Raw genomic sequence first — 25,892 nt, 5'->3', positions numbered from 1 at the left:
TCCCTTTCTTTTCTTCGACTGAAAAGTAACAGACATGAATTCCTTGTTGCAACAGACCATCAAAGTTTTATTAGTATTAGTCCATGAATTTCACTGAACTGTACACATTTTCTAGGGTTGGACAGCAGAAGCGTGCGACTATTTGCGCAGTCAGCTTTTAAAGAGGATTTTACAACATCCCTAAAAGAGTTAATGAGTTATTTACCCTAGCTGGCCTCCATAACTATGCTGCGCTACTAATTATATATTTTAGAGTCTGTGTGGCTAGAAGTAGCTAGAAATGACTCATATAGTGGAACAATAACGGCAATCAATGGCCCTCCTGACCTTACATATGACTTCAACTCTTACATAAACTGTCTGAATCAAATGGAGACTTTTTCCACTGTTTTATATAGGCCATCCACACATGGATGAATGAAGAAAAGAAAAGAAAAAATGAATGACACTATTGAACATTTATTAAAAGTGCCACTTTTTTTTTCTGTCACAGACGCACGTAGGGTAGGCACTAGGACCTGCTGTGAGCCAAACAGCAGGGAGGGAGAAGCTTTGGGACTCTAAACTTTTAGAGCAGTCCATTTCCCAAAGAGTGTGGGAGGGAGACAGACAGAAGTGGATGGCCCAAGACCTGGATTCACAGCTTTAAAAGTAGGAGCGGGATTTTGAGTTTGGGACAATTCTTCCCCAGGCCTGGAGAGAGTGAGGTGGAATATAGCAGACTTTCTGCGGAAGTTTTTACTCAGTGGGGAGAAAGAAAAAGGAGCATTAAAGGGTGGTGAGTCCTACCTTGCTTTTTTTTTTCTTTTTTTTTTTGCTTTCTTTTTCTTTTTATTAAACACTGTGTAAATATGTGGGGCGTGTATCCACACATGGCACAGATGCAGAATTTATTACAGAAACTCTGATAGCATGTTGTTAAATGTAAGTTGAGCCTCTAAATTGAGATTGAGAACAGCAGCAGCCACTTTTCTATAGAGAGGGGGGGATTTCAGCTGACTGCAACATACATGAGGCACTATTAAAAGTTTACCGAGATAATGTTGCTGATGATTGCATTTCTGTGTCATTTTAATGTTGTGAGCTGGGTACAGAGGTTTTTCAGGTATTTGCAGATGCAAAGATCAAACGGAGGAGGACAGGGTGTAGAAAGAAGGAGAGAATAGAGGTGAGGAGTAGAAAAACAGGGGGTTCTTCAAACTTCAATGGGAACCCGTTTACTGTTCAGAAAACTCCTGGGACATCAGGTTACCTTTTCTTTTTCTCCCTCTCTCTCTGTCTCTTTCTCTCCCCCTCTTTTTTCTATCTGTCGTTCTCTCCACTCATGTTACACAATTCTCAAAAGACTTGCAGATTCTGATGAGCTCCAGTGTCCAATATGAAGTATGTTGAGGGTATCCTCACACCTGGGTGGGGCTTGTTGTTTATAAGGTGTGCTACTAATCATTTTTTAAACTCTTTCAACTAAATTTTTAAAATTGTGTTGTGTGTGCGTGCGTGTGTGTGTGTATGCAGCAAGCGTGGGTGCTAAACACAGACCTCACGCCTGCCACTCCTACAAGGGAATTCCTTTCGGGGTTTGACAGGAGAGGAATGTCACTGTGAGCCAACGATTACACACACAAACAAACATTAAACAATCAACAGTGTCACTAAAGGCTTCACCTTTGTCATTACGTGTGGCTCTCTGTGAAAAACATGCATTCATTTGTTCTAATATAATGTGCCGAGGATGCTGTTTGGTTGTGGTCCATAAAATTACCAAATAGCAACATTGATATATCAATATTGATATCATATAGATAGGTGTTATGTTTTGTCACCCACCAACTTACCTGTATTATCTGCTTCAGCAGCAGTGTACTGTATTTATGCACCTATGTGTTAGATAAGAAAATAAAAACAGCTGAGGTTACTGTAGATTGGAAGGATTAAAGAAGTAAAGTTTCTTTAAAAACAGTAAAGTTATAAGTAAAAGGCTGATGTGTACTGGAGGGGATGTGATTGCCTTCATCTCCTCTCTGTTGGCCCTCTGTTGGCAAAGTGCTGCAGCAACCTGACTATATATCTTACATGACATGCTCTTCTTTATGGTTGACGCAGGAGGAGTCAGCCAAGGTTTAGTTAAAATGAATGTTTTGTAAGTTAAAAATAAAAATAAGATGGGCTGTGTTCAAACTTCAGGTCTAAAATGCGTTTTCTCAAGCAAGACTGGTTCTTTTTCTGAAAGGGAAATCATAGTAACTGTTATTACTGATTATATCTAGAGTATGCCTTGTTGACCTAGCTGCCTGTCTGCCATCTATGCAGACCGACCTGGAGACTTGCTAAATTTGTAAAAGTCCAATTTATGACATATCTCTCTTTTTGCTTTTTCCTTTTTTTTCTCAAACAATTTGAAAGCAAAAAGTGTTCCTATGTGTAACTTTGTTTTCAATTGAAACAGAAATGGTTTTACCCTGTAAATCTTTCAAACCTAGCAATGCATCCAATGCCAATGCTAAAAACAACTTAAGCCATATGAACTACCGTTCGTATATGTATGGAGGGCAGATGGACAGTGCTGTTTTCCCCCGCAGACAAAGATGTCTGTGATTATTCATGACCCTCTCAGGTTTCCCTTTGAAGCTGAGTTACAGCTTTCCCTATGTTAGCACCAGTGTGTGCAATTGTGTATGTGTGCATTAGTGTGTGTGTGGGAGGGAGAGCGTAAGAGAGTAACTCTTTACAAATGAACAAGTATTAAACTACTTAAACAGTGAAGAGGAACGTATTAATGTAAAGCAATGAATGGCTTACCCATAAGGAAACATACTGTATACTAGAGTGCTTTTACATCACAGGTGGGCTATTTACCCAGAAAAAAAATAACCATATTGACCTTTTTAAAGTTACATACCAGTGTAATACATTTATCCCTTCTTGTTCTACATGCTGTATTTTTTATCATTTTGTCAGTTTAAGACTCACACCACTGACGGTTTGTTGCTCTGCTTGCTATGTGGACAAGTGACATAATGTCACTATCTGAATCTGCAGTCACTCGGATTTTGACAAGAACAGGATCCACCCCTGAAACACATAAAGGAGGGAATGATGTGAGCTGTCTAGACTGAATGGTTGTATAGGACACCTGGGCAAGGGAGAGGCTGTGACAGCACACCTGTACTGTCAGTTTATCTTTGATTCTTTAACCCGAGGCCAGCGACAATCAGCTCTTAAAGTGACTCTAGATTTGCAAACACCATAAAATAAACATAATTTTAGTTGGGGTTTTTTCAATGAACAATGAAAATTCGTCTTTATTATATCTCTTTTGATGGACATGGCATCTTTAGTTAAAATATCAGTTGCACTTTGATTATTAATGTGATTAAACTGTGTGCCAAGCATTAGGATTATTCACACAGTAATCTGCAGGCTAATATAGGATGGGAGTTATGTGACGTAATTTAGGTGACGTTTTAAAACCCACAGCTTAATGATACTTCAGTAAAATACCATATCACCAGATTACACTCAAGTACTACTTGCAGTACTAGAAAAAACGGGGCGGTGCCAGTTGGCAACAGAATAATTAAAGGTTTCTTCACACTGAATGATAATGTCTTATCAGACCACAAAAGCTGGAGGCAGAATAATCACAATCCTTAATAATCCTCCAGTTAGATCAGTGGTTAATTGCCCAATTAGTGACAGGTACAGATTTTCAAACACCTGCATTTACACCTGCCCACAAGCGTTATCTGCACACCTGATCAGCCTCTGAATTGCTTTGCAAGACTTTTCCATGCTTCATGATTCTTCATGCATCCTTTAGAGTAACACTTTTCGTAGCATTACACAATAAAAGCTCCCAAAAACAATTTTTAATTTGTTTTTAACGCTTGGACCAAGAAATCAATTTGAACCTATGCTTACCTAAAGTAGTAATATTGTGCGTATTCTAAATCACTGTATGCTACAGTGTGGTCAAAATATATCATTGGTGATGTGAAGATGAGATTTCTTGATATAAATGGTATTTTATTATTTTACCATTATTTTACAATTTAGTAAACTAGCAGTTTTAAGGTGTAGGTTTTGTTAAAACTGTTTAAGTCAAACTTTGACTTTAAAAAATTACTCTAATAACTAAAATTTATTAGGTGAAGGAATCTCGTTCTTTCTCTATGAGTAATGGTTATGCTCGATAAAGCAGAAGGAAGCATCCCTCTTTCTCGATAATTCATGGGTCAGAATGTAAACCCAGGGCGCTGGTTATCTTTTGGGTCAATACACAAAGTCGGGTGAGAACATCTGGCGTAAAGTAAACTAGTTGAAGGGTCTGTCTGAAATCAGTGGGAAAGGTAAAAGGTCAGAGTTGGAGCTTGAGGTTATACCCTGTGCTTGTGTAGGAAAAGCGGGATCTGGAGGCCACTGCAGGTCAGAATCCTGAAGGGACAGAAGCACTGAGCAGAACAGACAAAAAATATATATATAAAATATCGGAAATGTAACATCACATTTCTGCTGTAATTCTTGTTGACATCTCTTTTACAAACATCTTCTCACAATGTTTGGAAGGAAACGTATTCAACAGAAATCACAGCTAACATTGTTTGACATTTGTAACTAACTGGATTTGAACAGGGCTCATGTCAAACATGTGCAGGATTCTTTATATGGACCTGGTTTTCTGCCCCTTTGCGCTACACAAAAATACGCTTCTGTGATCGGACTTTTCCAGAGATGAAAACTGAATCCAGTTGCAATTCTGTGTTGAAGATCTGATTTTGACAGGTGCTCCATCAAAGGGTTATGTCTGTGTGCTCTACATTTTTTTTCTGATCTTATTTCTATACATGTGAATGTGTACATAGTACTATATATGCCTACAAAAAATACATCTAAATGTACTGACATGCCTGCTCATTCCACATAAATGCCTCTGTGACTTTTAGCTATGGCTTACTCTCGTTTCATGCATGTGCAGGCAGCACAAACACAGTAGCTGAAAAATCGCCAGATTACGCTGGCCTTTCATACAGCTATAATAACAGTGTTGTGGTCTTAATCTGTTGACTTTGTGCTTGTCTGATGTTGTGAATTGTTTCACTGCAGTTCCTTGTTAGATGTGTGTGTACATTTGGATTAACGTGATGACACTGTCTCACTCTCACTTTCCTTTTCCTTTATCCCAATTGGTAGTTTAACTATAGCTTGTCTGGACATGAAACTTGCTCTTGTTGCCATCAACAGAACAAAATACTTGGTCTCCTCAAATATTTAGATTCAGTACAAAAGCCTCATGAAAATAGCCTGAAATGTCCTCTTTTTTTTGTAACAATGTTGTTTTTTTTGATCTACACAAACGTCTCTTCTTATAAATTTTAAAGAGATACAATTTTCTCATCTGGCTATCAGAAGCTATCACAATACAGAATGTAATAGTAACGGATACCAAGCCCAGCAGTGGGAGAATGTGGTTTGTTAATGAGTATGCACAAAGCGCATGTGTGTACATGTGTATGTATACATGTTTGTGTTGGATACCCTTCAAACACATAGACACGCCTTAGCCCCAAGGATACGAGCGAAGCCACTCATTATGCACTCATTTTGATTATGCCGATTTCAGAATGCACAGAATGCATGAGGATGAGCCACTGGCTAGTCATAACAGATTAGCCTCCTACACAGCCAGCAGAAATTAACAAGGTGTTGTTCTACTTATAGTTGTTTCAGCCAGACAGGATCCTGCAAAATACCAATACATCAAGGACTTTACAAGCAATTTTCTCTCCTTCAAACTATCCGTTTTATCTGTCATCGAGTTTTGTTGCAGTTAAAACTCAAGGATTAATGGTGAGTCCTCAGGACTTTTAGGGAGTATGACGCTGCAGGCAGCAATTTCTCTCTGCTGGATTCTCTCTTAAGCCTAGTATTAAGCTCCATAGTAAATATTCATTTATCTAAACTCCTGTTCCAAGTCACTTACATGCAAAAAAAACATACACGCACACACACATAGAGCTGTGCTGGAAAGTAGCCACTTACTCTTTCACCAGAGCTCTGCTCACACAGTGAACATGGCATGCTGCTAACAGACAGAGGATGGGCCTGGGAGGTCCCATGCAGACAGGTGTTAGACATCAGCCAGAGGGGAAAAGTGTGGGAGGGTCAGGAAAGGAGGGAGATATGAAAAGGGAGATAGGGAGAGTGAGAGACACAGAAGAAGAGAGAGAGTGGTGACAGAACGATGTGGAGACCACACAGAATAGAAAATGGTTCGGTCAAGTCTTTAGTAAGAGGTGTCAGAGTACAATCAAACAAATGCTGGGAGTGACAAAAACAAGATTCTTTGTACAATCTTGAGCAGATTCAGTGCACTTCTGACAAGGCTATCTATAAGAGTGCAACAAAATGGACTGCAGTAATCAGTTTTGTCTGGTTAACTAGAGACGAAGCTGGGTATCCTGGCTTTCATAAAGTTGGTAAAGTTCAGCCTCAAATTTTACTTTTTTTTTGATGTATTAACAATATACAGCACTTATGCCTCTTTCAGACATCCACTATTGTCTTTCAGTCTGACTTAATGTGAAAGTATCTGTTTCATGTATGACTGTGCATCATAGTCACTTTTAAAAGTTAATGCTGCAACCTTACTAGATAAGATTAAGAAACATTAGAAATATCCACAGATTTCTTTTAAAACGGACCCAGTCTGAGTGCCTGCCATCACAACAGACAGGAATATGCTTTTTAACAATTTTAGTATTTTAACACAAACGCTAGAGCACAGATGGATGGTAGTTCTCATGCCATTAGTTGCGAGACGGGCAGACAGGCTTCCAAAAATCACCAAGTTTCCCTAATTGCCCCACAATGTTACATATATCACAGATTGAGATGTTAATAAAATTATTAAAGATTGAATCAGGAACTAACAGCAAATACGCTGCGTTTCTCATTTCAGGCAGGTGAGTGAACTTTTATAAGCTGCTGTTTACTGGCTGTCTGTTCCACTGGACCAGGCATATAGCAGTTATCGGTTAACAATAAAACCATAGCTCCCAAATTTTAGAAAAAACCCCAACCTAATGCATATTTGCCAAACCCAGAGTGAGCGCTGCTTTCAAAATAGTGGGGCCAGTTTTTTCCTTATTATTATATTATTGCTCTCTTTTGAGGTGAGTTGGGTTGTGAACTTTCTGCCATTATTACCACAAGGTTTTTGATTAAGAGTCACCAGTCGACAACCCTCTGGCAACTTCTTGAGAATAACCTGTATTTCTTGACTGTTTGGCGTGTGGTTGCTGGGGGTTGCTGGGTGAAATTAGTCTCAAAGAAAGTGTTTTTGACTGCTTTGCTAACAGTTTCACATGGATGTTTTTGTTCCATATACCACTTTGGGAATAATTTCACCTGCAGACTACAAGCAACCTCCCACAAACGCTCTCTAATGAGTCAGAAAATATATATTTAGGTGTGTGTATATGGGGCTTAGCAGTTGATTTCACAGTGACAGAAACCATTCACAAATGATCAGGGAATTTCCCTAGCAACTGGTGGTTGCCAAGCACTTGCCAACCAGTCTCTAGGCCTGTGTGACTGGGACCTAAATTGTTTCAATATTGCCTTTTTATTAAAATCTATAAAATATAACGCAACCATTAGGCTAATTAATATAGGTTATTAGCCTTATCTTTAACAGTCTTTACACATATTAAACTGCCTGAAATAGTTGGTAGAACTAAAGATGGTTAAAAAGTAAAAAGAACATTAATTTCTCTAATCAAATTAGACAGATTCATCTGTTCATATGTTCTCTAATTACATTAGGCTAAATCAATCACCTCTGAAGCGCTTCACCTCTGAAGCCTACAGAGGCAGGACTGTGAGTGCGTAATATTCCATTGGTTGTGAATGAAGCTTTGCATTCAGCATTGCTCTGGGTATAGATTGCTGCCAATGCCATTTGTGTTATTTTCAGTTTGATAGTTACAATCTCTAGTGGATAATATTATTACAATGTAGTTCATCCTCCTGCTTCTACTGTGGCTAAACAACTTAATCAATAAAACAACATTAGGATAAAATGTTTGAAATAAAGATGGCGCCCACTGCAGCTAGACACCATCATGCATGTGAATTTTTTTGCATATTTTGCTTCTTTAGCGTCATGGAGCAATATTGGTTAACACTTCGCCCTAGACCCCAAAAACAAAAGCAATTAATCAGTTAAATCCAATAAGCATTATGAGACTGAAGTGGAAGGTATAACTATTCTAACTTTCAGCCAGCCTTTCAGAGTGTTTCCTCTGTGTTTGTTGACTATGTTTTAAAATTAATTTGAATTAATTTGAAGCTTCATGAATTGATGTAACCAGAACTACTTTCCATGTATTAAAGTTTCCTTTTAGCTGTCTGTCAAACGTGAGAACTAGTTATATTTCCTGTGTCGTATATGCTACCATTACCAAATTCAATTAAGAATATTAAGAGAAAGTCTTGCGTGCATATCTTAATGTTTGACATAGCATATACTCAGTCTTACGTGACCACACCCGTGCTCATGGCGACAGACAGACCGCAACATAAACGATGCGTAATGGAAAATTTTGGTCTCTTAGCAAGCACATCTGTCTATTTACGCCCATGTTTCACTTTACGTTACTCTGAAATTTACCTGGATGACTCACTCGGGGCTTGCTCAGCTGCTGATTTGTTTACAATACCATGAGGTGGCAAAATTACACACATTTGTCTCCTCAGATACTGGTGTTAAAAATACCCTGCTAAAGGTTTGAGCACTAAGATTCAACTTCTTTACTCAAGTAGAAGTGTTAAAGTACAGGCTCTGAAGTGTAATCAAGCTAAAAAAGTAAAAAGTTGCTCTTTGGAGGACATTGCTACCAGCTAACTGAATCTAATGCCATAACAGTATCATACAAAAATAATATTAATATAAGGGAATACACAATTTATTTAAACTTAAATACCAATTCTAATGAATATTCTCACCTTGAACATAATGTTATGAAGGACACAAGTAAAGGCAATCAAAGGAAATCTAATACATGACTCTACTTGCTGTTGCATTTATTGTAGATGGATGATTTTACTTCTTCACCTAAATCAAAAAGTAAGTATAGCCAGGGGTTAAAGTGGGATTTGGCAGGTGACATTGGTTGAAGTGGTAGAGCGTGGGAAAATGAAAAACTTAGAAATACATTTTGTGAACATGTTGTGATCAGCTGACCTGTGCTGGTGTTTTATGTTGTGATCAGCCAAATGAATTATTAAGATATAAGCAGATTTTATAAGAGCTATTGTCGCTGATTCCCCAGCTTTGACAGCATAGATCTAGTATAAAAGCAGAATTCAGTGAGTTAATCTAATCAAAAACATCACCTTAAATTTAATTTGATTTGTGCTACCTTGATGTAACATAACACTGTCCATGAACATCACAGCTGCTCCGCACATTCAATTCAGTTCAATTCAATTTTATTCATACAGCGCCAAATTACAACAACAGTTGCCTCAAGGCGCTTTATATTGTAAGTGCCACAATAATGCATTACTGTAAACTTCACCACAATCCTGAAAACTAACCAGTTTAGCCTGCTCTCTCCCTAGCATTTTCATGCAACCTTTGAATAATAACAAGTCAGTATACTTCAGTTTCTTTTGCAGGATGTTTGACAATAAAAATCTAAAAATAAAAAAATATAACTTTAGCAACACATCCTATATACCGCCAATGTCTGTTTAAAAACATCTTAAATTGATGAGGACATTACATGTTAGCTTTAAATTTCCAATCTATCAACTTCATTGAGCATCCCTTACCTTTAAAAATAATCTCTCATCTTTCTCTTTTGACCTCCAGTGATCTCCATCACTGAGTGAAGTTGTGTCACATTCTTTTCTCTTCCTGGAAGAATACAGACACACTGTGTGACAAACTGTTCATATCTGTCGAGCATTTGTATTTTGTTACTTTCCACCTCTGACATCACAACACATCATAGTCAAATGGTCATAACCAGTGCCTTGAAAAAAGATTTTTTCCCCTTCTTGATTTCTTACTCTTTTTCATATTTGTCACATTTAAATGTTTCGATTTATCAAAAGTAAAGATAAATGATGATTTCATTTATTGAAGGAAAAAAAGCTATCCACACCTACATGGCCCTATATGAAAAAGTAATTGCCGCATAAAGCTAATAACTAGTTGTGCCACTCCTGGGCAGCAAGAACAGCATTTAAGCATATGTGATAACTGGCAATAAGTCTTTTACATCACGGTGGAGGAATTTTGGCCCACTTCTTTGCACAGTTGTTTTAATTCAGTCACATTAGAGGGTTTTCAAGGATGAAGGGCCTGTTTAAGGTCATGTCAAACCATCTCAATTTGATTTGAGTCAAGACTTTGACTCAAAGCCACAACAAAACCTTAATTTTGTTTTTTAAACTATACAGAGCTGAATTTACTGGTGTGTTTTGAATCATTATCCTGCAGCATAAGCAAAGTGCACTTAAAAGTTTGGGCATGAACTGATGGACCGGATATTCTCCTTCAAGATTTACTGGAAGAGTTCATGGTTCCATCATTAATGGCAAGTCATTCAGGTCTACACCACCATGTCTGACGGTGGGTATGATGTTCTTTTTATGAAATGCTGTGTTAGTTTCACACCAGATGTAACCGGACACAAATAGTGCAAAAAGTTCAAATTTTGAGTTTGCCAGTCCACAGAATAGGCGGACCTCCAAATATTTACCCTAATTTTTGTGCCTTTTTTTGTTCCTCTTATTGATAAATCATGAATACTAACTGTGAGTGCTGTTCACCACTGTTCCACGTTTTCTCCATTTGTAGATAATGGCGCTCACCGCGTTTCACTGGAGTTCCAAAGCCTTAGAAATGACTTTGTAACCTTTTCTCAGCAGTTCTTGAGTTTCTTTAGATCATTGGATTTTAGTCTAGTTAACTCATATATAGTTAACACATATGCAACAACAAAAAAAATCAGAAAAGGGACAAATACATCTTCACAACAGTGCATGTGTTTGTTTGCTTTGTTTCGATCTCATATTGGAAGATGGATCAAGTCAGATAATTTTTTAATCCTAAACCACTATTTGCCATTTTGATTCGATAATACATGTTCCCCAACTGGATTAGTAACAACATGAGTGAAACTCTGCGTGGACAACATAAATGGTGTTTAAGTTTTACTCTAACAATAAATCCGCAATATGATCTAACACAAGCCTGAAACTGCTGGTTTTCTGTTAAAGCTATTGAGAGAAGAGACAAAGTGATGAAACTCCACGTTTTCCTTTCTTTTGAATGCTTTGTAACTCCCCACTGCCTTTATTTCCTCCCTCTGACCCTGTCCTTGAACTCTTCTTTGTCTCAGTGTCTGTTCCACTATAAACTTGTCCTTCCTTACTTTGCTTCTCACATGCTCCTTTATGTGTGTAATTCTCTAGATATCTTATTGCCCATATGCATCCCGCCCTCCAATATTGCTGCCTCTCCCTATCCCTTGATGTATCTGATTCCTTCCTCTCCATCCTTCTGTCTTCATCGCTGTCCGTGGCCAGACAGGCATTCTTGCCTCTGGCCCTCCTTATGTCTCTGTGCTGCTGTGGGATTTTTAGATGCTCACCAGGAAGGGGGAGTTATTACCAGAGCCAAGCCAAAAGATTAAACACTTGTCACGAGAAGATTGTTGAATGTCAAGGTCATAAAAACTAGGGTTCTGGAAAACATGTTAATCATTGTGTTCATCCTGACTTCAAGGCTTGGAGGATCAGCCTCCCACGTCCACTGGTCCAGTGCAGGGAGAGGGTGGGTTGATTGGGGATGGGCCCATTATGTGGAGAGAAAGAAAGGGGGTGAAAAATGGAGAGAATGGCTTTCACTAACAAAACTCTGATGCTCTGACTGAGGTTTTGAGTGACTGCCAAAAAACTGTCATGTCTTGAACTTGGCTGGAATCGAGCAACCAAAATTTTTAGTAAGATTATAGAATGAAGTAGTTGAGCAGTTTGGTCAGAAACAAAGTTATTGAACTTGTTTAATACATCTCACCGATAGCTGAGAGAGTGAGTGAGCCAAGATTTTAAATCTTATTGAACAAATTCAAAGCTGTCTGGTACTTGTTATTGTGAGTTCAAGAATTGTAATGCAATACAGTGATTCTCCTCAGTGGCTGTGGTCTGAGAACACTTCGGCTTTATATTTTGCTCTCAGAAGAAGGTCCAGCAGAGTTTGGCGATTGTACATTAAAAGAGAGTTGACTCTAGCAATAAAAAAACAACACAAACAAACACAACAGGGGAAGAGACAGACAGAGTCGAGGCCACTCTCCCTCCCACTGATCACTGGTCGGTGCCCATATACAACATCATCCATTTGATTAAACCACTTCCACTCCTTTTTGTTCGTCCACTCCAACCCATGTGGTCCTCCTTGTCCCAGTAATCACTTCATGTTTTTAAGGGGTTTTTTGGCACTGTGTGCTGGTACCCGTGATCGGCCATCAGCTCAAAGACCTCCTGGCAAACTTCTCGTTTCCAGATGCTCCATCTAGCTCCCTATGAATACTACCATCAGCCACTAAGCACAAAAACATCTGCATCCCATGACGTCTGGTGATGTCATATTTTCGTATCAACTCAGCTCACTAGGAGCAGGTACTGAAAAAGTTTCACCTAATGGAAATCTCTGAAAACCGAGTGGAGTCAAGCCAGCCTAGAAGGTAAAAGTGGAAGAGGGCTGTTAGTGTTCTTTTTCAACCAAGTTGCTTTGTATCAGAGGCGAATCACTCAAGTTGTTCATTAATAAATAATTTTGTTGCATTGCTAACATTAATCTCATATTTTCATTGACAGTGGAATAAATGACAGCCCTGTTTGTACAAACAAACTTGTTTCGTTTTAAAGCTTCAATTTGCTACTTTTGCTTCCAAATACAATTACTGCTGGAATGAAAGTATTGTTTATTTTTTAGGTTCCTTTCACAAACACCACAATGATTCAGTCTTTCTATTATAATGAATCAGTGTTCAACTTACTGTAAGACATCATGTGACAACAGTGGAACGGTTGACGTCGCACTGTAGCCACGTCTTTGCTTTGTCTCAGGTTTACCCGTAAATAAAACATGACTCTGGAACAAATGTTGTCAAGAGATGAAATTAAATGTGTTGCTGCACGAAGTTTCGGCAACAAAGACTTTCAGGTCCAACAGACCTGAGAGTATAGGAAGAGGCTTGGGATTCTTGGAACTGTTGTTCAGTTTTTTGGTTACCCTTAAATGCCCCGGGGCTTTGTTACATTGTGGAAAGCTGTGACTTAAAGTCAACATAAGTATGGTATTGCACCTATATTCTGCCGGATACACTGTCAGCTTTTATTTCTATGTATTTTTATTTGTATCCTCTTGACACAGCACTTTGACATCTACTTCTCTTGAGTAGTTTTATAAAAGTGTAAAAGTGAAGCCATATGCGGACACAAAGCCCAGTTATTCCAGTTCCAAGAAATATTCATTCCACAGGAAATGCTAATAGAAATCCTGTTGTCTTTGTGTTTGGCATATATAAAAAAGTCAATCACTTTAAGGCTTCTGAAGCAGAAGCCAATATATATATTATTTTATGCCATAACAAAACATTTATGTACACTGTGACTTCAGCAAAAGTTGAAAAAAGAAGAAAGACACTCTCCAGTTAGAGTGTCTATGGATTTTATCAGAAAATAGTTGCGTAATTTTCCCCAAAGACGAGAAGATAATGGTCTGACCCTGTGCTTTGCACCTGCAAAGATGCACTTGCATAGTGCTCAAATCTGCTTGCTGTTAGGCACAGAAACAGCCATGTATTCAGGAAGTTACCTCTGGCTTTTAACCGTGAGAGTAAAGCTGAACATTAGGTCAAATTCCAGGAGCAAAAAAAATAAAAAATGGAGAGACAGATAAATGAGAGACAGACGGAGAGCAACAGAAACGCAGAAAGGCACGAAACAGTGGGATGAAGATACTGGCTCTTTGCCAGTTTGTTCCCTTTAGTTTCAACACCGTGGCTCCCCTCTTCCCTGATATTCTCAAGATGCCCTCAGCAGACATACAGAAGCATTTATTTTACAACAGCTGATGGCAAAAACAGCTGTGCAAAATAGAGTATATTCATAAAGAATCATTTAGGTGCTGTCCTTTGGATGGTTGCTTATCAATTTCCATTCCCTACTGCATAACGCCGATGTCATTTATAGTCCTCTAATACTGTAGGCAAATTTAACAGAAATGTTTGCAGAAAGCCCAAAGCTATGGTTTATTTAAGATGTTTTTTGAACTACTGAGCCAAATGTTCAGCTGGTGTGATTGCCAACATGCCTCTCTATGGCTGCCAGTACCATTTAAATGAAAGCTCAGTCTTTTGATAGCTACTCATTTGCAGAGAAATACATTTTAAAGTTGTATGTGCTGTTACCTGTGCATAGTTAAATCCTTACATATTTTATTGTTGGACATAGTAAACCGATCGAGTGAATTCAAGTTCATGTCGAGACCTTATACTTTGTTTTTCCATACTGTAGCATTTGCCAGCTCCACATTTTGCACACCAAATGTTCTTTTGTTCTCCATATCTCGCATCATTTGTCATCCCTGTGACGAGTAAAGTACTTTAGCAGGTTGTGTGTGCCTGCAAATTTGACACTACCTGTCTCGTTCTCCCTGTGTCCTGTGGCTAAAGCGGCAAAGTTTGGTGTTTGAAGTTGTCTGATTTACAGCAGGTGCTATTGTTGTCCATGTAAATGTCTTTTTAACATAAAGACCAGGGGGCGGTACAGAGAGGAACAAAGGTGCAAAACAGTACGCCACACAGGCTTAAAAAAATGGCATCATCATAGTAAATGGACAACTGAACTATCATTAAACTCCTCTAATATAGTTTTGTTTTTGTTTCTGTTGGTGGTGGCGGTTAAATATATATTTTTAAGTTAAACAATTAAATTCACTTGAGAAAAATGCCCCTAAAAATGGATTGAAATTTAGAAACCTTGATAGCTCTAAGGTTAAATGGCTTTATACAGCCAATTTGAATGACACTGCTAATGTTTAGTTAAGACAACTTAAAAGGTAAAGAGAATCAGCAAAAAAATAATAAATAAGAAGGTCTAAACCGGAGGACTGACAATGCCAAAAAAAGCAGCAGCAGTTTGGACTTTATAAAGTGAGGAACATCAAGACAACCAGGTGAGAAACAGCAGCGAGGATCACATCTGGTATCAAGCATCACCAGATACAACCTGACAAACCAGGAGAATGACAGAAAAAAGTGTGACAAACTGGGAACAAGTAATAAACTCGGATAATAAGATAATATGATTACATTGGTAAGATAAGGCCCACTGTGAGACAGCAGTTTTTGGAGATGTTTCTGGAAACAGTCTTAAAACTTTTAGCATGATAATAATCTTAAATTGGCGCCAACTGAAATCAGGAACAGCACAAATGCCACAGAGAAAACAGAAAGAAGAAGTCAGCTTGTCAGTGATCTAGGGTGAAATAACTCATAACAATGCTTTGGCTGAAATATGGAAGAAATCCACACTTTTAATGTGTAAGAGAGTCCAAACATTCTTTTAATTTTGGTGACTGCTGGATGTTTTCTGTGCCAAAATATAGGAGTTTTAACATGTTTCCAAGAAAAGACTCACAGCCTTCCAAGAACTTTTGGGGAGTGTAATTTAATTGTTATTTTAACACGCTGCATGACGTCATTTTACGTGACAACAACTAGATTCATGGCAGGTTGTTGTATCGGTTTCACATGGCAGCTAATCTAAACTGTGACAAGCAGATTTTCCTTCTGTAGCTGAAACATCATGAATGGAAGCAATGTAAGTATTATTTCAAAGCATTATGTTATCAGCGAGTGTGTCGCTGTGAGGCGAAAAGTTCAAACTCTCCTACAACTGTGAATTATGACAAAAAGACTTTCATTTCAAACTTTCTCCAAAAAGCAAGACTTGTTTAGATTGAACACAAACTAGTCCAATTTTTTAAACACTAATAACATTTTTAGAGGAAATAAATATATCTTCAACATTTGGATGTGTGTTAAAGGAGAGAGCAAGTTGACCTGGCGGTCATCCTGCCTGATAATTATTTCCAGTGGTTGACAGCAGGAGGAACTGTGCTCCACTGGGTTGATGAAAGACACAGAAAAACTGTTTACCTTTCTCTGTTTTGCTCTCGGCCTCTTTTCTCTCCTCCTTCCTCTATCTCTGCCGCTGTCAGTCTCTCTTTCTCACCCCCTCATAATCTATCGCCGCTGTCATCGCTCTGAGAGAGTGGCGTGTGTTTGTTTGACACGCTGCTCCTGCATATCTTTTAACAAGGACATGTCACTAATAACTAATGTATCACACAGACAGGAAGACACCCTCGCTAACTGTAAACTAACCCCAGAGTGATGGCAGGCGATGCTCTCGTGCCTTGTTGTTTCACACGAGTATGTAATGCGGTAAACTGCAGTCTGATCATTAGATCATCTTGTGGACTAGCAGACTAAAAAAGAGAAAAAAGAAGTGTTACAAAGTCAGTACCAGTAACTGCGTGGCTGGTTTCCACTGTCTTTGGCTACATATTTGGTCTCTAAAGCCTTTTTTCCCTTCCTGTTGCCCAATGATTAGTTTTCTAGCTCACAACCCGGCAGCTGTGTGACTAATGTCATCTTTTCCACTTGCTTTCATCAACTTTGGCAGTCTGGTTTGACCAGGTAGTGCCATGTGGTGCGTGGAACCCCAGCATGTGAAAGTGATGGATGACTCAACAGAAAACGGTCTTGATTTACAAAGCTGGCCAATCAGCTTATTGTGAAAAAAGGGAAGCTCCTTATATTGATGGATGAATCATAAAAGAATATTGAACAACGGTTTTGTTTATCCACCGGTGTATTAATACAGCATGTGTAGTGTCTGGAAATATGAACCATACAGTGTCTGTCCTTTCTCTGGTTTGTGGTTTAACGGTTTTGGAATGCCTCTGTCATTACTTGGCCACAGGACTGTCTCCTTCTAGCTTTGCTACTCTACAACATTTTACTTTTTATCACTACTGCAATGATCTTCCTTCTCTAGTGTTTGATATAGGGTGTTAGTACCTAAATCCTAAATCTAGGATTCTTTTTTCCAGGCTCAGTCCACACGTGGCAAATGTGGGCAATGTTTTTAAACTCCAGTGTAGCTTCTAAGTAATATCTGCTGTAAAACGCAGTAGTGCTTACACAGAATCGTAAAACAAACAGTTTAGGAAAGAGATGTAAATCCTGCTCAACCTTCAGGAGAAACACTAGCTTGTGTGTGTGTGTGTTTGTTTTTCTGTGTATGGTATTTGTGCGAGAAGGTCAGAAGGATAGTCAGGCCGATTCTGATGCAGTGCTGAAGTAATTCTGTAAGTCAGAGGTGTTCTCTAAACTGCTCTGACCTCTGTGCTCATGCTCTGCAGTGTTTACACTGGCTCCACCAGCATTAAACATAAGCCACATATTTTTAACATTAGGATCCTTCACCATAGGCCATGCAAATAGTGAGCGGCACATCAGCCTGGATCAATCAGTTCACTGCCTGTTTGGTCCGGCTCCATGTGTGCAGGTTGTGGGTGTTTAAGTGTGTGTATGGTTGTGTTTATTGAAGCTAAAATACAATACAAAACCAGTAGGTATGTTTTATAAAACTATAGCTGTTTCCATCATCCGTGATTACTCGATTGTTTTACTGATCAGCTGCCAAACTGACTTTTTGGCAGTGTTTGAATAAGTATTAACATAAGACGTCGTAACAATAGCACAGCGTAAAAGTATTGGATGCTTGTTAAACCCTGCATTAAAAGATTTACACAAGTAAAGGGTGTGGATTTTACTTTCAAAAGCTAACAATAACAAAAACAAGAGTATATGAAAAGCTTTGTCTAACCGCAGGAAAGCTGTAGTGTTAATATTTGAGTAAAGAGCAAGCTCCGTAAAACTGCACTGAATACAGTACTTGAGTACTGCATCATTACCTTTTACAAAACCAACAGCAGAAAACATGTTTAAAGAACATTAAAAGTCAAGGACTTTAACATTCTTAGCTTGTGGGAAAATACCTGAAGAGTGATTTAAACCCCTTTTAGCTGAGCTGATATTTCTAATGGGAACAGAGCCAGTGACATTTTGATATTTTTCAGCTGTTTGAAAGGGTGCGTGGACGCTGGTCTGTTCAGCAAGCCGCAACACTGACCTCTTCTGGTTATTAAGTGCTGCACTGCAAGGATTACAGCAAAACTGGTTTTTGCAAGAAAACTGTAAAATATCACAGGGAAAAAAAATCATGTTTTTTTTTTTGTTGTTGTTGTTTTGCGAAGATTATCATATATTACTAATTGCTTTTTCTAATTTCTTCGTTTCTATCATCTCCTTTCAAAAGGCTCCGCCTCCCACACCAAAGTAGTAAAAGATGTTAAGTTAAATATTTACAACACTAATAAACTTGTGTTCCAGCACCAAGCAAGCAAGGTGAAACACCGACATAAGTTAAAAAAAGTAACAGTAATACTGTCACACCAGCTTCCACTGACCTCTGTGACCTACTGGGTGTTTGTCTGGAAGGAAGTGGGTGTATTCACACACAACTCGACACTGTGCAAAGTATCCATAAAAACAGCATTATGTGCATTTACACATACAGATGCATGGCTTCTGTTTCTAGAAAGATGTCTAACTAGGTCTGTACGTGTGCATACGTGCCCACATCCTCTATTATTAGTGCATAAGTTCACTATGTAACGAGTAACACTGGATGAGGTGTTAAATGCCTCACATTCCAGTGTACGGAAAGCGCAAGCTCTTAAAGCTAAACATGGTGAGTGTGTGTACTTGGCATGAGATAAGGTTAGGTAATGATAAATTGTGTGTGTCGGTAAAAAAAAAGGGTGGCAGGTTTGCAGGGCTGTCTAAATAAACTAAACCGCTCTGTTAAGCATGTTTACATTCCTGATTGCTCTCACTCTGAATGGGTTTTATTTAGGTATGCCCATCTTGTCCCTTTGCAGGGCACTTAAACACATACTCCTTTTGAGTTGGAGGTTTGCCTTTAAGATTACTTTTCCTTTGATTTGGTTTGATCTGAAAAACGATAGCTCCAGATGTATTTATGAAAATGTCAACGCGTATTATATCTGACTAAAATAACATTTGCACAAGTATTTAGTGTGTATTTGTGTGTCTTTTGCAGAGCTGTAGTTCACGGGGTCCAGATGGCAGGCATGAGGGGCCCGACCTGCATTGGAGTCTGGCTCTAGAGTCCACAGGGGCTCACACTTCAACTGGACACATTCCACAGGTACACTTAAACACTCACCAAGAGTAACATGTAAAAAACAAGACATACTTGAGCAGGACCAGAGGAGTTCTCAGTGAATCAGAGCAAAAAAGTCAAACTAAGAAGAGAACTAATGCCCCCTTAATAACAACATCAGTGATTATGAATGTTAGATGTCACAAATGCACAGTAAAGGTAGAAGTGTTACATTTTCCAAGTGGATTGCTCACTTAGAAACAATTTATCAATCCTTTCATAAATTTTTAACTGCATTTCAATTAAAAAATGTGTGAAACTGTTCACTTTAGACATTCATATGACATTATCTCAATTGTGTGTTTGTGTGTTTGGTTTAGGACGTGTGCCCATGAGGTCGTCATCACTGGTCCTGCTCCTCCTGATCGGCGTCCAGGCTGTACTGAACATGGGAGGTGGATTGGCCCGGAGTGCCGGGGCACCCAACCACAAAGTAGGACAGCAGACGGCAGCCAATCACAGAGCAAGACAACAGCACACAGTAGCCAGGGACCATCTTACTGAAGAACACACTTCAAAGCAGCATCATAGGACCAGCCACCACAGGACCAAGAGGCCTCATCGGGCAGCTTTAAATGCAAAGGATAGGAGCCCTCTTGTTGGGCACTCTACGTTGGATTCCCTCCCTGACCCCTCCATCCCAGTGGTGGATCCCAAGCTCTTCTCCAAGAGACGTTACCGTTTCTCGCCTCGTGTCGTCTTCAGTGAGGTTCCACCATCACACGATGCCCTAGAAGGTGAGGGTTATGACATTGATGGAGTTAGAGGGGTGAGGGTAAGGCGCCGAGCAGGATCACGCACCATGCACCGAGGAGAGTACTCGGTATGTGACAGCATGAATACCTGGGTGAGCAACCTGACAAAAGCCACAGACATGTACGGAAACGAAGTGGAAGTGCTGCCCAATGTTACAATCAACAATGTGGTGAAGAAACAGTACTTCTATGAGACCACCTGTCGATCCCCTACTCAAAGGGGTTCTGGAAGCGTAAATGGAGGGAAGCCGGGGGGTTGGGGTGGGAAACAAGGTTCCAAATCAGGCAATTCGGGCTGTCTTGGCATCGACAGTCGCCACTGGAACTCCTACTGCACCAACTCACATATTTTTGTAAGTGCCCTCACCACCTTCAATGAACAGACAGCCTGGCGTTACATCCGCATCAACGCTGCCTGTGTGTGCGTCCTCAGCCGGAAGTCTTGGGGAGGAAGACGGGGGCACTGACTCAGGCGGTTGACTCCTGACCACCAGACTACGAACCGAGCACACACATTTCTCATTAACAGCCACTGCAGCTTTATTGCCAATACTGTAATCCTTTCCCCCACATCCAGACAAATACCCCCACTGACCAAAGCATCCAAACAACACACATACTTAAAAATGCAAACACACACAACCACACACTCGAACATCTGTCCAGCCCCTCGGCCCCCCGACCCTACCTCAGTCAAAGAAGTCCTGGTTGTTTTAAATTATGAGGACTGCATGTCATATTTATGGTTTATACAGTCAAATATAAAATTATATACAGTATGTGTATATATACAAAATGAATTCAAGCTTTTAATGTTGATGTTATTGTTGTTTTTGTGTTGTTCATGCTGTTATTTATTAAACACCTCAGTACTTGCCCGGTTTGTTGTGTCTGTTTGAGATAATGCTGACCGTCACACCTCTGTAGGTCTGATCAACTCTAGGTTGTTTGTAACATCTTTTAGCTCATAGCTTTACCATTTTAGTTTCATTGTCATCTTCTGTAAACCATTACCAAATTCAACCAGCCATTATAAACAGGTTTGATAAACTTTTCCATATCCTAAAATTGTGTCCTTCCTCCCTGGATGTCCCAAATGTAAGTACATCTTCACCTCGCATTTAGCTCATGATAAACTCAAAAGCAGTAACCTTCGAGGAAACAAACAAGACACTAAACTTTATTTGATGTATTTATGTTTTCTTTTTTATAATCTTTGCTTATATTATATTAAATATTATAAGCATATTCACATATAACAGTTAAAGTGGGGAAAAGAAATTTCAAAATGCAACATGTGCAGTAACATGGGGTTTCTAACAGTCATTGTCTTGTTTAAATGATTCCCACGTGCAAAAGCTAAAAGTCACAAGCCCAGACGCTGAGTCACCTTAAATATTTTCCAAATATTGTTACCACATAATTATTATTATTATTATTCTATTCTATTTTAATTCCCAAATTTCTGGTGACTCATGTCTCTGCATTAAGATATTCCAGGAGAGAGAACAGCACCCAAAAGCAGAGGAGGCAGTAGAAAGACTTGTATGTGAACATCGATGCCTGAAGGAATGTGATTCATTCCATGCAGGCACGAGAGACATGCTTTGCATTTTATATACACACAGATTTATTAGCTGTGATGTTCCCAGTGCTGTGATGTTCCCAGTGTTCCCAGCAGTAGTGGTGACTTCTCATCAGCTTGGCATACCGGTGTAAACACTACAGGAAGTCTCTGTGCATTTGTACTTGGAAGGAATGAATATTGCATAGAGACAGGTTCACAACTAAAGAAAAAATAGCAAACTGTATCTTAGCAAGGTACTAGGGCCACAATGAGTCACTACAACAGCTTTAATGTTTCTGATCTTAGAAAGTTTGGACACTGGTGGGGAAAAACATACACATTTTTTCATGAGATAAGCTAAATGCAAGCATTTTTTTCAAATGTAAATGCAACATCAAATACATTATTTTTCAATACTTTGTTTGGCCTTAATCAGATTATTAGGACTTGTACTGCAAGTCAACTAATGCTTCTATAGCATGATCAATTTCAAACATTTTGATAGTACTCAGCAAGTGTGGCTGTGGAAATGTGAAGCTTACAAAGCCATGAAAGACTCTATAATCATATAAAGTCAAACATGAACACCTCTAAGGTAAAATATCAATCATCTGAAATGTCAGGAAATGGCAATCAAGGGGAACTGAGGGGAAAAAAAGAACTAATATGAAACATATCTGCTAGGCTGGAAGGTAGCGCAAAAACCTCATTGTGACTATAAAGAAAGTAGTTTAAGGAAGTAGCCTTGACTTGTTTACAGCAAAGGTGTAACCCTCCAACCTCATCAAAAATTCAACTCAAAATGTATTGATAAAACAGTTCAGCTTTGAAAGGAATGTTTGGTCAAAGATATGAGATGCATTTGATTGTTAAACATAGAATGGAAATGTGCTTTTGATTATGTGACATAGGTGCTGATACAACAGATCAATATTTCAAGCAGCCAAGAATCCACCATAACCTAAAGCACTTTGGGTTGTCCTCATCGTTCTCTCCCACACAACAATGACTGTCCGGCCACATTTTCAGTTTTCTATGGGGCACAATTGGTCTTGACTGAAGCTGTTGACTAAGGGTGACTGAGGTTCATGCATCACAAGGGGCCTTTAGCTCAAATATGATCAATACTATGTATGCATTTGGCATATTCCTGTATTCTTTCTTTTTTATTTAGGGAACTATATTTATCACATTCCCTCTCTACAAGACATGTAATCATAACAATAATTCATGGGCAACAGTGAGACTTTGTCATTTGACTTGATGTTGTGTTTTGATAAGATCTGTGACATGCTAATTAAATACACTAATCACAACACACCACCTATCACTGAAATATGAGGTCTTACTGAGGGCAAAGTCCCGGACTTGGCCCATGCACTCACGCATTCATGGCTAAAGCCCCTGTTTAGGTGAGAATCTGCTACCCTCTTGTGGTCATATAGAGAACTGTACTTAACCGATGATGCGGTCAGATGAATAGCAGAGAACTTCTGAACCCGCTGTCTCTCACATAACTTTATTTCTTCCAAACAGCAGTTGAATTCTGCACCTCTTTTCACATCCTTGCCAGATACCTGGCTGCACTCTCACCTGCAAACCTGTAAACCCTCACCTGTAAACCCTGCTGGTTTACAGGTCGTACACAGTGCTTTTCAGCTCTGATCGTGTTGCCAGGAAACCTCATCACAGCAAGGCTGTCTGATCAAAGGGGAGGTTTTTTTTGTTAAAATGGTGACCTCAGAATACCTTTCACTTTGGAAAGAGCTTCTAACAGGCGGTGAGGTCTGCTAACCCTGACATATTTTCCTTTGAGTTTGCTGCAGTTGCTGTGAAGTTATACAAGCCACTTGAAGCTTAAATCAGTGTGTCTCAAAGGAGAAGCAGAAAATCGCTTTGCGCATTATTTTCTTTGATGAATCTCCTTTATATGCACTTTTCTGAAATATATTGAGGTCATGGAGGTGAGCAAGACTCAAAACAGTGACTCCATTACATTTCCATCACTGCACACATGCTATCAAAGAGTCTTTGAACGAAGCCCATTTATTCGTAGCATGCATTTGGCAGGGTGCAAACTGAGTGAAGCCACAGAAAATAAATTTTTGGTGTGACCAGTAGATGGCGCTATGCTGCCAGGGATAGACAGTCTGTTTAAACGTGCCTACAAGTTTGGTGCTATGAGAGTGTTGAACATCTCTACATTAATATGAAATATAAAATAAATTACAATTTTGCGTGAGGCTGCATTGATTTTACAGCTGGCAGGTCTCACGGAAAGGGTGAAGGCCTTCATCCAGACAAGGATGAAACAATGGGCAAACATCTGCTCTTAATGATCCCACACATTCAAGAAACAAGAAAAAAAAAGTATGATCTGCTTACAATAGAACGCCAATAACAGTGATGACAACATGCTTCTAAAAAGACTCGACTTATACACGCCTGACTTCCAAGTAAAGTCAAACCTGTCAGTCATCTTGAAATACCAGAGCCACAATAGATCATGTCAACTCAATGATTGACCCATTAAGTATCTTGTTGAGCTATAAATGATCCAGTGGGTCATTTGTTATCTATTTTAGTGGAGGCTATGACCTGCACATACTTTTCATGTTCACATGTTTGGAACCGCATAGCAACTGAGCCACTAACAGCCAACAATAGCGAACAAGCTGGGACTGAGCGGTCTTATCAGCCTTTCCACTTTTGGAGCTGCTCTGAAAAGTGTCCAGTGTAAGCTTTGTTGTGGTTTCTTCATCTTCCACAGTTCCTCTAATGGGTCTCAGAACAGAAATAGGGGTTTTTAACTGATTCAGTTTTGAGACAGATGCACATGCGAATGACTGGAAACAGTTGCATGTTTTCTCTAAAATCTCTACCATGTCAGTTCTATCTGATTCTGCCTTCCCTTCAGCTTGGCAGACCACTTTGTTTCCACTATAAGGACATTTTTTTGACCAGTGCCTGACTGCCACTGATAAAAAAAGACATAAATAATTTTCTTTGGCTGTTCTCCCTGCTTCCAATAGCTGTATGGAAAATATGTTGAATATGGTGCTGCTCTGCAGTTATTACATGTCATCGATGACAAACATCCAACAGACGAGCTGCTCTTTCCATTTCATTACCTGCACATATAAGTCTGTTAATTATACAATAATGGTTCTTTTGACCCAGTGATCCAGCTGCAATATAAAAATAAGAACACTAACAACCTGAACTGGTTACCTAACTTAGTAATTTCCATTATTATATATTATTTTGCCATAAATTATATTGTACGTAATATATTGTTTGAAAAGTGTCTTCACTTAATTATTTAAACAGATTTTAGTGACATCTGTTAAAAGGCAATATGTTGACATATTTTATGTGAGTAGGAAGAAAAATGAACTTGTATGAACTCATCCCACCAGGATTAGATTAAGCACCACAGGCAACTAAGGATAGAAACTGTCTGTTAGCCCCCAGGCCATTCACTGAAATTTAGAAATAGTAACTTAGCAACGAATAAATAATAAACTTGTCAGTATATTATCAGACAATTATTTTTATTTTATGTTTTTTACCCATCTCTTTCTACACCAGGCCTAAACTGGTACATACTCTTTCTGGGTTTACAGGAAGTGTTTGGGAAAGCCTCAGTGATTGCAGATAGGAAATGGCCCAACACTATCGTGGCTGTTGCTGAAATCTTGAGTAAATCTTGTTATCTGTTGTGATTACAACAATAAACTGATGAAACATGCTTTTAAACTTAATGGCTGCAGAGACATACTTCCTTTGTTTACTTGCTTTTCCCCATACTTCATGTGTGCATAACAAACCTTTTGATAAGCCTAAGGTGTTATGAATAGGAATTAATGCAAACAACATAAAATTCATGTCATCAAAAACATGTTTTAAGAACTGTTGAATTTCTGAGTTTCAGCAAGTTTTTTTCATCTTTTTCAAAATTATTTTTTGAAAGCACAGCTAGCTGAAAGAGAGGCCCGGTCAGAGTGGTCAAAGTGTTTCCGTGGAATGTGCTTACACACCACTCTTTATCATTAGTTATTATTCATCTCTGGCTCTCTTCCACAGTGTATTCTTTCTCTTGTCTTCCTCCCGTCACTCCCAACGGTCTTGGCAGATGGCTGACCCTCCCTGAGCATGATTCTGCC

At 39.0% G+C, this 25,892-nt stretch overlaps 1 protein-coding gene across 1 annotated transcript; it reads left to right on the top strand.

Annotated features, from left to right (window-relative positions):
* The first annotated feature begins 606 nt into the window (after nucleotides 1-606).
* ngfa (nerve growth factor a (beta polypeptide)) lies at nucleotides 607-20,959 on the top strand. Its single transcript, XM_063464612.1, has 3 exons — nucleotides 607-778; nucleotides 19,282-19,389; nucleotides 19,725-20,959. Exon 3 carries the CDS (start codon nucleotides 19,736-19,738, stop codon nucleotides 20,624-20,626), a length of 891 nt encoding a protein of 296 aa, XP_063320682.1. The 5' UTR covers nucleotides 607-778; nucleotides 19,282-19,389; nucleotides 19,725-19,735; the 3' UTR covers nucleotides 20,627-20,959.
* Nucleotides 20,960-25,892: the final 4,933 nt, after the last annotated feature.

Source organism: Pelmatolapia mariae, linkage group LG20 (genome assembly GCF_036321145.2).
Source record: "Pelmatolapia mariae isolate MD_Pm_ZW linkage group LG20, Pm_UMD_F_2, whole genome shotgun sequence".
Classification (NCBI taxonomy): Eukaryota; Metazoa; Chordata; class Actinopteri; order Cichliformes; family Cichlidae; genus Pelmatolapia; species Pelmatolapia mariae.
This window is presented reverse-complemented; position numbering and strand designations above follow the sequence as displayed.